The sequence below is a fragment of the Enoplosus armatus genome, chromosome 14, assembly GCF_043641665.1.
Source record: "Enoplosus armatus isolate fEnoArm2 chromosome 14, fEnoArm2.hap1, whole genome shotgun sequence".
NCBI lineage: Eukaryota > Metazoa > Chordata > Actinopteri > Centrarchiformes > Enoplosidae > Enoplosus > Enoplosus armatus.
Genome location: NC_092193.1, coordinates 12403029 through 12416309, shown reverse-complemented (window position 1 = coordinate 12416309; position 13281 = coordinate 12403029). Strand labels below are relative to the sequence as shown.

General features: G+C 39.4%; 1 protein-coding gene across 1 annotated transcript; it reads left to right on the top strand.

Moving 5' to 3' along the window:
- The first annotated feature begins 5647 nt into the window (after positions 1-5647).
- tfa (transferrin-a) lies at positions 5648-12672 on the top strand. Its single transcript, XM_070918955.1, has 17 exons — positions 5648-5687; positions 5793-5941; positions 6677-6779; positions 6889-7080; positions 7908-8037; positions 8212-8267; positions 8849-9012; positions 9157-9310; positions 9412-9575; positions 9674-9770; positions 9860-9880; positions 10428-10592; positions 10896-11046; positions 11758-11825; positions 11923-12107; positions 12201-12393; positions 12556-12672. The coding sequence occupies exons 1-17, from the start codon at positions 5648-5650 to the stop codon at positions 12600-12602; spliced, it is 2079 nt and encodes a 692-aa protein (XP_070775056.1). The 3' UTR covers positions 12603-12672.
- The last annotated feature ends 609 nt before the right edge of the window (positions 12673-13281 follow it).

Sequence of the window (13281 nt, the reverse complement as noted above, 5' to 3'; positions counted from 1 at the left end):
CTGTACGGGGGCAACGGTCAAGAGTTGAAAGAAAAGGACTGCAGCTGTACAAACAGATGAGGACTCTGACTCTGTTTCACTGTCCTCGCTGTGTGGGTACTACGGTACATGAAGGGCATTCCTTCACCACCTGTTTTTTAGTGTCACAGACAAAAGGAGGGTGAGGGGAAATGTGCTGGGAAAGGGCAGTACTGAATGTAGTAGTAGTGGTAGTAGCATTAGTAGAGTACTGAACCCTTTCCCCCCCCTTTAACTTAAAAATATATATATGGACATGCTGTGTTTGGTCTGATCAGCTGCCTCAAAAGACCTGACAACTCTGGCCCGCAGACCTGGCTTGTTTGAGGTTTTGTCTGTTGCATAAGGAGGATGTCGACCCCAGTCATCTGGACCTTTCAGCTAGTTCTCAGAATGAAATCAATGGAGGTTAATGTGTGATCAGTGAGCCATGTGGGGGGTGAGTTTAAAGGGGCTCTCCACGGTTCACTTTATTTGTCCCAATGAGTACTACTCAGCCTCTTGTGTAATGTCTTTCGTGGCTCTGCAGGAGCTTTCCAAAGTTTGAAAGAATAATATTATTTATTTATTTTGGGCTTAACATATTTTTTTTTAACAGAAAGCCGGCGTTACAAACTGGGGGTGTGGAGTTTGAAAGAAGGGGTCTGATGAAAGACTGTTGCATTATGGGAAATGTAGGATCCAGTGTTTCTGGAGTTAGAAGGACATCTCTACCTCTGCTGCATAAATTTAGATTTTTTTAAATCTGTCTCTTGTCCCCCAACTTCATGGTAGTGCAATACTATATGGCTAGAGTTCCTGTAATATACACAGGAGGCTGCAGTTTAAGGAAGCAGGTTTGTGGATGGAAGATTTGAATCACCAGACTGGCCGTTGAAATCTGGGTAGAACTACAAATAAGATAGGATCACTCCACACTCAAACTCAGCAAAGTCAAAGATCTAATTTTGACACATTTTTAATGAGTTGATGAAGCAGTTGGACCCGATATTAAAGGGTAGGATGTTCAGCAGCTCTCAAGCTTCAACCTACATAGGCGTAGTGATGGAAAATAATATTTACTGAAGTACTGTACTTAAGTACAAATTTGAGGTACTTGTACTTAACTTAAGTAATTCCATTTTATGCTACTTGAAACTTATATTCTACCACATTTCGGGGGGGGTACTTTTTACTTCATATTTATTTGACAGCTACAGCTACTACTTTCAGATTAAGATTTGACATTAAAAACATTTAATAAGCTTATAAATTCATTATTATAATTCAAGATTAAACCTGTGGTTCCCAACCTTTTTAGTTTGAGACCCTTGAGACCCCCACAAAAAAGCAGTGTCTTTGAGAGAAGACAGATCTACCCCATAAACTTCTCAGGTTGTCTAATTATAATAACTGTTAGAGGCCCAAAGAGGTAAAACTATCTAATATTTCATCAAAAAAAGCAAAAATTAGAGAATAATCCGAACATTAATACAAATTTGTTTGGCACAGTTCAGGGCGTTTCTTCTTTCACAATCCCTTGGATTTATCTTGTGACCTTTTGGAGGTTGTGAGCTACCGGACTGAACTACTAAACTGTAAATAAAGTTGTTACTACTAACTCCACCTCCACCAGCTCCAACAGTAAAATGCTACCTATGCACTGATGCAATAGTATTAAAATATTGTAATATAATAATTTATCACACGGGACATTTTTCTGTAGAACAATTACTTTTATTTTTGATACTTTAAGTACTTTTACTTGTAATGGACTGTTTTTACAAGTACCTGAGTACTTCCTCCACTACTGCAAAGGTGTGGTAATAGCTCACCGTTGCTGTCACTGTGAATAACATCATAACATCATGAACAACTTGAACCAGCAGTGTCTGTATTTCCTGATTTACAAGCCAGATGTGTTTTTCTAGAATCTGTCTGTTTTCAAAGGCCCTGATCAAGAGTGTTATCATCATGTGTGTGTGTGTATCAAGATGAATCATCACTGGCTGAGCAGTACTCGACTTTTACCTCTTACTCAAGTGCAAAATTCACAACCTTTTCCCTTGGCAACACTTTTCATGTAGTAGCACATTCACAGTTATTTTGCACAATATCTTATGCACATCTTGCTTATATGATGTAGGCGCTGAAGATAAAAAGACATTACAAAACATTTTCAATGTACTCGTGGCTCACCACGCCACACAGAGCCCTGCGTCACAGACTGAAATTGTGTTTGTGTGTAACGTCCAGCCTATAATGCCTTGTTAACCCCCTGCTCTGCATGTTTCAGGAGAACAATCATAGATGATAAGCTTATCTGCTCTGGTTTAGCACAGTCAGGATGGCCTAGTGGACTGTAATCACTGTCAGACGTGCAGCCAGTCACAAGAGTCCCAGAGGTATTTCAGGAAGCTGGATCACAAAATTCTGAAAAATGTCAGCATTTATTGATCAATGGCTCTAAATATTCATGTTTACTACTACAAATAGAGATCCAAAACATGAATCTATCGTCAGATCGTGGGGTTTTCCTGAAATTCACTTATATATACAGAAACAACTCATGAGCCTGATTTCATTGCATGAATAATGCATGCAGTAAACGTCCACTTGTGCGCTGAGTACAGGACAGTAATGTTATTGGCTTGCCGGCTGTGTTATCAAGAGGTGTCATTACAATAATGCTGCTGAGTGAAGTGTCAGCACAGATTGACAAAAGGCACAGTAATCTGTGAAGGCTCAGGAAGCTGGCACGGGGATAAAGACTCACACGGCAGATAATGAGAGTCAAAAACAGTCTTTAATCAGTCAGAGAGCAGTAATACTGTAAAGGCAGCAGACAAAACCAGTGGCTGAGGCAGGCGGGCAGATCAAACACACAGTATAGAACTAGAATGAACTGGGCTGGAAATTTAAAGTGACAGACAATCTGGTGGACAGTTGAATGCTGGTTTAGGAGAATATATTATATATACAGGGTCTGATGACTGTAATTGGAAACAGGTGTGAAGGGAGGTCACATGATGATGAGGACAACTGGTGGACAGGTGAGGAATGACAGCAGGCGTTAAGAACTGGAATAAGCCGGAAACAAATAAAGGGTTGCATAATGTGCTGATTCCCCTTTTTTAAACATTCTGATTAGGCTGAACAAGGATTTTGCTGCTTTTGTAATTTGATACACTTTTATATGGATTTAAATGACATATTTTCCTGTTCCCAATCACAACCATGGACATAGAATACCTGAAACCGTACTACTTTTTATGACTTGTACTCCCTCCCCTTGAATATCTTGGCTATATATCTGTGCTTTCTACCACCTGGAGTATCAGAATCAGAATCAGAAATACTTTATTGATCCCCGGGGGGAAATTACACAGTTACAGGTGCTCCCATTCAAGAATAGAAAGTAGCATAAATTTAGAAATGAGAAGTATGTACAAATATGAGATGTGAAAAATATAATATCATATTATATAATAATAATGATAATAATAATAATGATTTCCTGTGAAATAATTCCTGCATAATACTGGTCGCATTAACTACAGTTAAAAAGCATCCCTTTTGAAATGTCTTTTCATCTACTTTAGATTAAAACATTTCTCAAGATTCAAGATTATCATAGGCTATAATGCGTTATTTGATGCATTATAACCTGTATAGTACACTGATGAATGTCTATATAGCAAATCACCAGGATATTAATATCATTGGTTCAGTGCTACACCACTAGATACTCTACTACTATACTGCTAAACTGTATGTTTGATCTGTGATTTTAACCTGAACGTCACAATAACCAGCTGACAGTGAAGTACTCACAGTTTAAGAGCAGCTAAATCCTTAAAACAAAATGAAAAAGCAAGAAACCGTTTTAATGACTTGGTTCATTTGGCCCATTTTTCTTATTGTGCAGTCCTTTTTCAGTGTTGGGAAACTCTGCTCAAGTGCTAATATTTGTTTTACAGAGCAAAACGGATAAAATGAATAATTCCAGAAAGATTGCATAGTCACTTATATATCTGAACCTGAATCGTACTGACTCTCATTTATACTCTTATTTAATACTGATTCATATTTTATTTCATTTGTTTAACAATTATTTACTCCCAAAATATCCCATTGACTTGAAAAGGTCCATATTATAAGGTGCTGTAAGTGTTAGAACATAAGGTTGCAGACACAATAGCCCAAATGTAAATAAATAGAAAGAACAATAGAGTACAAAGGGTGAAAGAGATGGACAGAGAGAGAGAGGAAGTGTTGAACGATAAAAATTAGTAAAAGCCTCTGACTTACAAAGAGTTTGGGTTTTGGATGCAGGATGGCGCAGTCCTCTGGCTAATGAAAAGATTTCATCAATTATTTTGCTGCATTTCAGCCTGAATTGTAAGTTACACTTCAGCTCTTTGTTTCGAGAAATACCAAATTGGTTTCTTTATTCCTGCCACACAAATCCCTCGTCTGATCTACAGTGAAAGTATAAAATGAATAACAGGTGATGATGGTTAAAATACAGTGTCATTGTCCTTATAGTAAACATGTAATCCATCCACTCGTCCTGTATCACATCTTTGATCTTCCAAAGTTGCGCCACCAAAGGCCCCTCGTGGAACATGAAAGCTATTGTGAAAGTTATTGGGTAATATTTCAAAATTTGGCAGATGAAAAGAAAGAAGGAGGTGTTATTGGTTCAATTTACAAATCAACAGGAACCTTTGCTCTCGTGTTGGGTAACACTGACTCTGTAAACACGACTCTTATGCGGGTCTCACTGCAGCTTTTCTCACTCAAATATTTTCATAAATGCAATTGTTCACAAGCTTTGGCCTTTTTCTTCTGACTGTCATAATAAATAATGCGACAGGGCCATTCGCCTTTCTGCCTGAAGTGGCTGGATATTTACTTACAAATATATTGTGTATATCTTCAGGTTTTGCAATACTTCTTAAAGCAGTAGTCTCCCCAAAACTGCATTTTTTCAGGTCACATATAGAAATATAGGAGTAGGACTCGTTGTCAAATAGTGTCATTTTAGGATGAAGCAGCAGAAGAAGAGCAGACAGCATTTGCAAAAGAGAAAAATGTTTGTAAATGCCAGTGGTGGAATGTAACTAAGTGCTTTTACTCAAGTAGTATTAAGGGAAATATTGTACTTTTTACTGCACTTCATTCGTCTAACAGTTGTAGTTACTGTTTTTTTTTATTTCACCTTTTACTGTATATAAAGCACTTAAGATTAGCTCCACCTTGACCAACTACAAGAGTAAAATGCTGAAATAGTAATGATGATACAATAATATAAAATATAATAATATATACACTGACAGGAACCGATCACATGAACACACCATAAATACATATACAATCAGAACATATTTAGAGATCCTGAATGTTCTGCTCTTCTGAGTAATGTCAGAAGGTGCAAACAATGCTTGAATAGTTTGTGTGAATTTCCATTATGTGGAAATGTTGGATATCCCTCTGTTTCTCTGCCACCCCGTGTACCAGCACACAAAAGTACACACGCGCGCGCGCGCATTAGGAAACCTGAGCAAACTGTGGCAGTCAGAGGTTTGCTATAAAAGCCCGAGCTGCCTCTCTCTGCTCTGCTGACCTGGAGACCCCGCCGTCCAGCATGAAGACTCTCCTCCTTGTTGCGCTACTCGGATGCTTCGGTAAAGACAATTTCATGGGCCTATTCGGCACCGCCATCTTTTAGCCGTAGAGTTACTAAACGCTCAATTCATCTGCATTGTTGTTTCTCCGTCTGCCTTTTGCAGCCGCCGTGTTCGCGGCCCCCGCTGACAGGGTGAGATGGTGCGTCATATCGGACCAAGAACATCAGAAATGTTTGGGCCTCTCAGCCAGAGCGCCCGTGTTCTCCTGCGTGAAGAAAGAAAACATCATCGACTGCATCATTGCAATCAAGGTGGGGAGAGTAGCATGAACCAGAGCGTGCACTCAATGAGATGTGTGCTTAACAAATAATTGTATCAAAAATACTTTTTTTTAAAAGTATACTTAGAAAGAAGAATTAAGAATTAAGAAGAGTACTTTATTCACAGTTTAGTAGTTGAATCACTAACAGTGCATCATGATTTTTTTTTATGACAGAATTGTGTTTTTGCAGAATGTAGTGGAGTAAAAAGTAAAATATTTCCCTCTGAAATGTAATATGGATAAAATGGAAATACTCGCAAGTACAACAGTATTATTAGCAACATTTATGTAAAGTATAAAAGTAGTCATTATGCAATATATAATGATTGTATATACTGTGTACGTATATTGTCATTATTATTGGAGACGTTAACTGCTTTATATACTGTTTGGTAGCTTAATCTTAAAAACTGCATCATATTTTATAAATTGTTACAATTGTTATATGTTTTGTTTTTAAAATCTTGAACATATATGAAATAACTATCAACTACAGCTGTCAAATAAAAGAGCAAAAACCTTTTGTCCTCTGAAGTGTAGTGGAATAGAAATATAAAGTGGCATTCAATTAAAGTGCTCATATCTCAACATTGTACAAAAGTGCAGTATTTGAATTCACCAACTCCCATCAAAACACTCACTCACGTATGTGTTTTTGAGCTGTTAGAGAGATCAAACATCGTGCTGCTGGTTGGTAACAATTTGTGTGCGTTTTTTTAATCAGGCTGGTGAAGCAGATGCTATCACTTTGGATGGAGGGGACATCTACACTGCTGGACTGATCAACTATGACCTGCAGCCCATTATTGCAGAGGACTACGGCACCTGTATGTTTGCTGATCTGTCTTTACTGATGACATTTCATCAGAATTTCTAGCATTTTGTATGAGCTACATGTTTTAACTTTTTGCTCACAATTGGTCTGCATACAACCAGCTTCGGACACCTGTTACTACGCTGTTGCTGTGGTGAAGAAGGACTCTGGATTTGGCTTCAAAGAGCTCCAGGGGAAGAAATCCTGCCACACTGGGTTGGGGAAATCTGCAGGCTGGAACATTCCCATAGGAACTCTGCTAAACATGGGTCAGATTCAGTGGAGCGGCATCGAGGACAGCCCTGTGGAGGAGGGTGAGTTACTCAAAATGTTGAGCACAATCCTCAGAGTTACTACTCATACGTCGCCACCGATCACATTTAAAGGTCAGATGATCAAAAATAATATTAGACAGTCATCTCTCTCAGTATTTTTTCTGGAAAGGAATAGTTTGACATTTGGAGAAATATGCTCATTTGCTTTCTTGCTGAGAGTTAGATGAGAAGATCGATAACGCTCTCATGTTTGTCCATTAAATATGAAGCTAGAGCCAGTTAAATTAGCTTAGCTTAGCATAAAGACTGGAAGCAGGGGGAAACGGCTTGCCTGGTCTGTCTAAAGGCAACAAAATCCCCCTAACTAGCTAATTCACGTTATATTTGTTTAATCTGTACAAAACCTTAAGTGTAAAAATGACACCAAGGGGTTACAGGAAGTAAAACACCCAGCCAAGAAAAACTCTAGCACATAACCTCCTGTAAAACCACAATACTTCTTAAACAAACAAGATACAGCATGTTAATTAGTGAGCTTTAGAGGTGCTGGTTCGGTGGATTTTGTTACTTTTGGACAGAGCCAGGCCAGCCGTTTCCCCCCGTTTCCAGTCTTAATGCTATGCTAAGCTAACCTAACTGGCTAATATTTACCCAACTAAATTTATTTGAAAAAGATTTTACATTTCACATCAGAAAACAACATTTAACTAAATAAAGTATAAACATTTTCAATAACAAAACAAAATGTTGAGACTTCCTTTATGGTGTCTGGTCCAACTGTCCGAAGGTGTGTGTGTGTGTGTGTGTGTGTGTGTGTGTTTTAGTATTTCTAAAATCTTTGCTACGGCCCTGCTTTTTGTTTGCAGCGGTGAGCAACTTCTTCGTGTCCAGCTGTGTCCCGGGGGCAACAAGGGGAGGCAAACTGTGTGAGCTGTGCAAGGGAGACTGCTCCAGGTCCCACAGTGAGCCTTACTATGACTACGCCGGAGCCTTCCAGTCAGTATCAGTCCTTCTTTGATCCTTCTGCTACGCCTGTCCTCTATCAACCTCTACACGTGACTTTTTTATCTTATTTGATGCTTTCTGAAACCCGTTCTCTCTGTGGAAGTATACTGCTGGTAACAAACAAACCTCTAATGTCGATGCACCTGTGGACTGTCTACTTAACAGGTGTCTAGCGGATGGCGTTGGAGAAGTGGCTTTTGTGAAGCACCTCACTGTACCTGGTCCGTATCACATAATCATCCATTCTAATATGTATTGAATTATTGACGAATAGTAACGTCAGCCAAGTAAGCTAAATTTGATAACAACAAAACAAACAACAGCACTGTTGCCAGGCATCATCGCATTTATATCAAAATCACTGATTATTACGAGATTACTCATGATTAGGAAAACATACAACAGGGAAAAAAAGTTTAGAGAAGGTGGGAGAGGCAAACCAGCTCCCATTTTAGTAATAATTTAAAAAGGTGATTTTGCCACAGCAGTTCTTCCTAGCTTTCTAAAGTTTTTGTCATGTGAACATACATTGTGGTGTGTTTAAGCCGTCATCACACACCCATGTGATACTCAGTTTTACTATTAAATTACACTTTGATTCAAAATCACAGCTACGATTCTCACTCCAGGTCATAATTGCCATGACTGATATCATACTTGATTGCCCAGCATGTCTATATGAACAAAATCCTTGTTTGCTAAACCATAAAGTTTGACTTAACAAAATGTGGTAGTGAGAGGAGGAGATTTATTAAGACTGAAAAAGAAAAACCTTTAAATTATTGTCGTGGCACACTTTCAGACTCCGAAAAGGCCAACTACGAGCTGCTGTGCAAGGACAACACCAGAAGACCTATCGACAGCTATAAAAGCTGCCACCTGGCCAGAGTACCTGCTCATGCTGTTGTCAGCCGCAAGGACCCACAGCTGGCAGAATTCATCTGGACAAGCCTCAATTCAGTGCAGGTACAATACAAAATATTTATACTGCACACAGAGCAGTAGAGTTGACTGCATGATAAGTTGGAAGAGGGAGAGATGATAAAGCAGTACAGTTGTACATTTGTGTTTCAGTTACATAATGAACTTGCTTACTTTTTGTCTCTTCAGGGCTTTAACCTCTTCTCCTCTGAAGCCTATGGAACTGCCAAAAACCTGATGTTCAAGGACTCGACAGTGAAGCTGGTGCAGCTGCCCGCAAACACAGATTCCTTCCTGTATTTGGGTGCTGAGTACATAAGCATTGTCCGTTCCCTTAAGAGAGGTAGCGTAAACATAAGCAGAGACATACAAACATACAGATTAAATACAAAACCATTAGACCACAGACACTTGCTTACGGTTATCTTTTACTTCGCTTTCTAGAGCAGACCCCAGGCGCCTCATCCACTGCCATTAAATGGTGCGCTGTGGGCCACGCTGAGACCGCCAAGTGTGACACGTGGAGCATTAACAGTGTGGGCACTGACGGGGCCTCCATTGAATGCGAGAGTGCCCCCACAGTTGACGAGTGCCTGAAAAAGATTATGGTAAAACACTCTTGGATGAAAATACAGGAATCTGAGAATTGTTTTGCTCCATATTGCGGCGTTTGTCTCAATTATCTGTTGTCTCGATTGTCCTGTAGCGTAAAGAGGCTGACGCAATGGCAGTGGATGGAGGACAGGTGTACACAGCTGGGAAGTGTGGTCTGGTTCCTGCTATGGTGGAGCAGTATGACGAAGGTATGAGGACAGAAACCATCACATACAGTCCTGTATTTTTTTTATCTTTTCTACATGAGTAATATTTGCATCTTTGTCTGTCTCCACAGGGCAGTGTGGCACCTCTGGAGGTAATAACCCTGCCTGTACATTATTTCTGTTTCTTCTAGTTTTAGGGATGTAGACAAAAATAAAAAATAACATATATTTACTTCGTATTTACTAGTTATTTTCACTCATCTAGGGCCATAAAATTAGGTTAGATAAGTGTAGGATTTAGCTGAAATGCAGCCTTGAGGACCATCAAAAGAAAATATTTCACCCATGTCACTATATTACAAAAGCATTAATCATAAAGTCCATAACACTAAACTGTGTGCATATGTGTGCATTTTCTAATCATTTCTGCGGAAGTTTCATGGAAGGATTTCCATTGTTCCATTGACTGTTTAATTTGATGCTAATTATAAGACAAATAGGTATTTTCTTCAAAGAGCAGCTCCATTTGATTGTGATTGAATATTAATTCATTATTAATGTATTATTGGAAACTTTATTCTCCATCTATCTTGAGTATCTTCAGTGCTATGCACTGACTAAAAGACTTTCTAGGTTGTAATAGCGGTTAATTTGAATGAATTGTCCGATTCATCTCCTTCTGTACTTCCACTCTTGTAGGCCCTCCCTCCTCTTACTATGCTGTGGCTGTGATAAAGAAGGGTTCAGGGGTGACCTGGGCCAACCTGCAGGGCAAGAGGTCTTGCCACACGGGCATCGGCAGAACTGCAGGCTGGAACATCCCCGTGGGTCACATCCACAAACAGACTAACAACTGTGACATGGGTAAGTGACTGTGTGCTTGTTCTCCTAAATATTCATATATTCATTCATATACTGAAAATTTGAAATGGCAAATACCTTGAGAAAGAAATGTAATGAGGAAAGGATGTATTGATCATATTTACTGCAGCTGCAACGCAGTTAAGTTCAGGGAAAAACAGTGGTCTTGGTTAAATATTTAACAAAAAACACTATCTTTCCCTAACCTTGACAAAAGAAGAAATGTAATTTTTAGGAGATTGACTTGTATTGCCTCTGAGTGAGACACCACCACACTTCACTGTCTGCGTCTCCTCCTCTCCTCAGCTACCTTCTTCAGCAGTAGCTGTGCCCCTGGAGCAGACCCCAGCTCTAAATTGTGCTCTCAGTGTGCCGGCAGTGGCAAAGCTGTGGGAGACGAGTCCAAGTGCAAAGCCAGTGCTGATGAGCGGTATTACGGCTACGCTGGAGCCTTTAGGTAGAATGCAGCAGTGCAATTATTATCTGCATTCAATTTTATGTGCAAGTTAAAAGAACAGTTTGACATTTTGGGAAATATGCGCAGTCACTTTCTTTCTGAGAATGAGAAAATAAGATTGGTACCACTGTCATGTTTGTGTGCTCAAGTATGGAGCTTGAACCAGGAGGTTGTTAGCCTAGCCTAGCTTGGTTCTCTCCAAAGTTCCGCTAGAATCTCAAAAGTTCACTAATTAACAAGTTGTATCTCATTTGTTTAATTCATGTACAGATGGAAATGTAAAAACAACCATTTGTGGTTTTAGGGGGACTTAATTGCTACTATAGCTTGACAAACAACAGTTTATCCATCTGCTCAGCACTTTTTTGCAGCTTCTCTGCTGGTAGAAATAATTTAACTACCCCTAAAACCACAATTCTGTTTGTGTATGGCTTGAACACACAATATTGTAGATTGTATTAATTTGCAAGCTTTTGGGCTTTTAAAAGGCGTATTTCTGAACTTTTTGAGAGAGCCAGGTTTGCTGCTTCCCCCTGCTTTATTCTTCATGCTAAGCTAACCACCCCTCAACTCCAGCTCTGTACCTAACACACAGACATGAGAGTGGTATCATTCATTTAACTCTTGGCAACAAAGCGAATAAGAGCATTTCCAAAAATGTCAAAAATTCATAATCTTATTACTCAAATTGTGTATTGCATGTCATTATAGGTGTCTGGTTGAGGGTGCTGGCGATGTGGCCTTCATCAAACACACAATCGTTCCAGAAAACAGTGATGGTAAGAGACTTACACTGACCTGTTTTCATCTCAACTACGACTGCGTTGTTTCGTATAAAACTACAACATTCTTCCATGCCACTTCTCCTTGTCAAAGGCAATGGTCCAGCATGGGCTAGTGAAGTGAGGTCTGCTGATTACGAGCTGATCTGCCCCGGGAAGAATCCAGTGCCGGTCACTGATTACATCTCTTGTAACCTGGCTCTCGTGCCCGCACACGCTGTGGTGACTCGTCCCGACCTCACCCACGGCGAGGTGATCCGCGTTCTCCAGGACCAGCAGGTGAGTGGTGATTTTTTATAAATTACATAATTAGATGAAATCTAAACAATAAATGAGACTGTTTTAAATATTAATTTTGTTTTTTATTTACAGGCCAAGTTTGGTACCAGTGGCAGTGATCCCACATTCAAATTGTTCCAGTCAGAGACAGGAAAGAACCTCCTCTTCAAGGACTCCACTAAGTGTCTCCAGGAGATTCAAGCTGGAACAACCTATGACCAGTTTTTGGGAACAGAGTACATGAATGCCATGGCTTCACTCAGACAGTGCAGTGAATCCACTTCAGGTTTGTATGACTGTGGGTTAAATCAAGATTAACAGGACTAATTTAACGGATTTGCTTTAAAAGTGTATCCTTGTAGCCAAGACATGTCACACACACCCCATCAAGATATGCGTCTGCTCGGCATTCCCAAGTCATTATTTGGCCTTTTTCTCTTCTCAACAGATCTGGAGAAATCTTGCACTTTCCATTCCTGTCAGCAAAAAAACTAGAGGCGACCATGGACCAGATGGCGCCTCATTCGACCCTCAGTGATTCGAGTACCTTACTCACACTTCCCGCACTCTATCCAAAAATTGTATTGTCTCTTTTCTTGATCTTGTTGTAGACCTAAGACCTGTAGAAGTACAACCAACAAACAGATACATTTCATTACTACAACCTACAAATCAACTATTCTGTGACCAATCATGTCCACATGTAGCTATTTTCATGCTGTTGAAACATTACCTGTGTTATTGGATCAACTATGTTTTGTTAACACGTGCCTGACTTTTCTCAAATAAAGCCTTTTTAATGCTCTTTTGAGGTGACGAGGTTTGTTTTTATAATTGTGTCATGTTTAGGCATTCATCTTAAATACCACTTAAATACATACAGGGACAATATTATCAAATTTACTTCAGGGGGCAAAAACAGTCTAGAACAAACACCCTGCCTTATTGGCTGTAATGTAACTTAAAACCTTGTTGTAAAACTCTGGAATCTAAAAGGACTTTTACAAAAACTACATGGACTTGATAAACATTATGTATTAGGCAGACAGACTTGTTGCAGTGTGTTGTTCAATAACAGGACCTGGAAGAGGTAAATCATTATGATAAGAGATGCATTCCAAAATTTCTAAGTAATCATTAAAAATAATAATCAGTTAATAGTCACAATTTTACA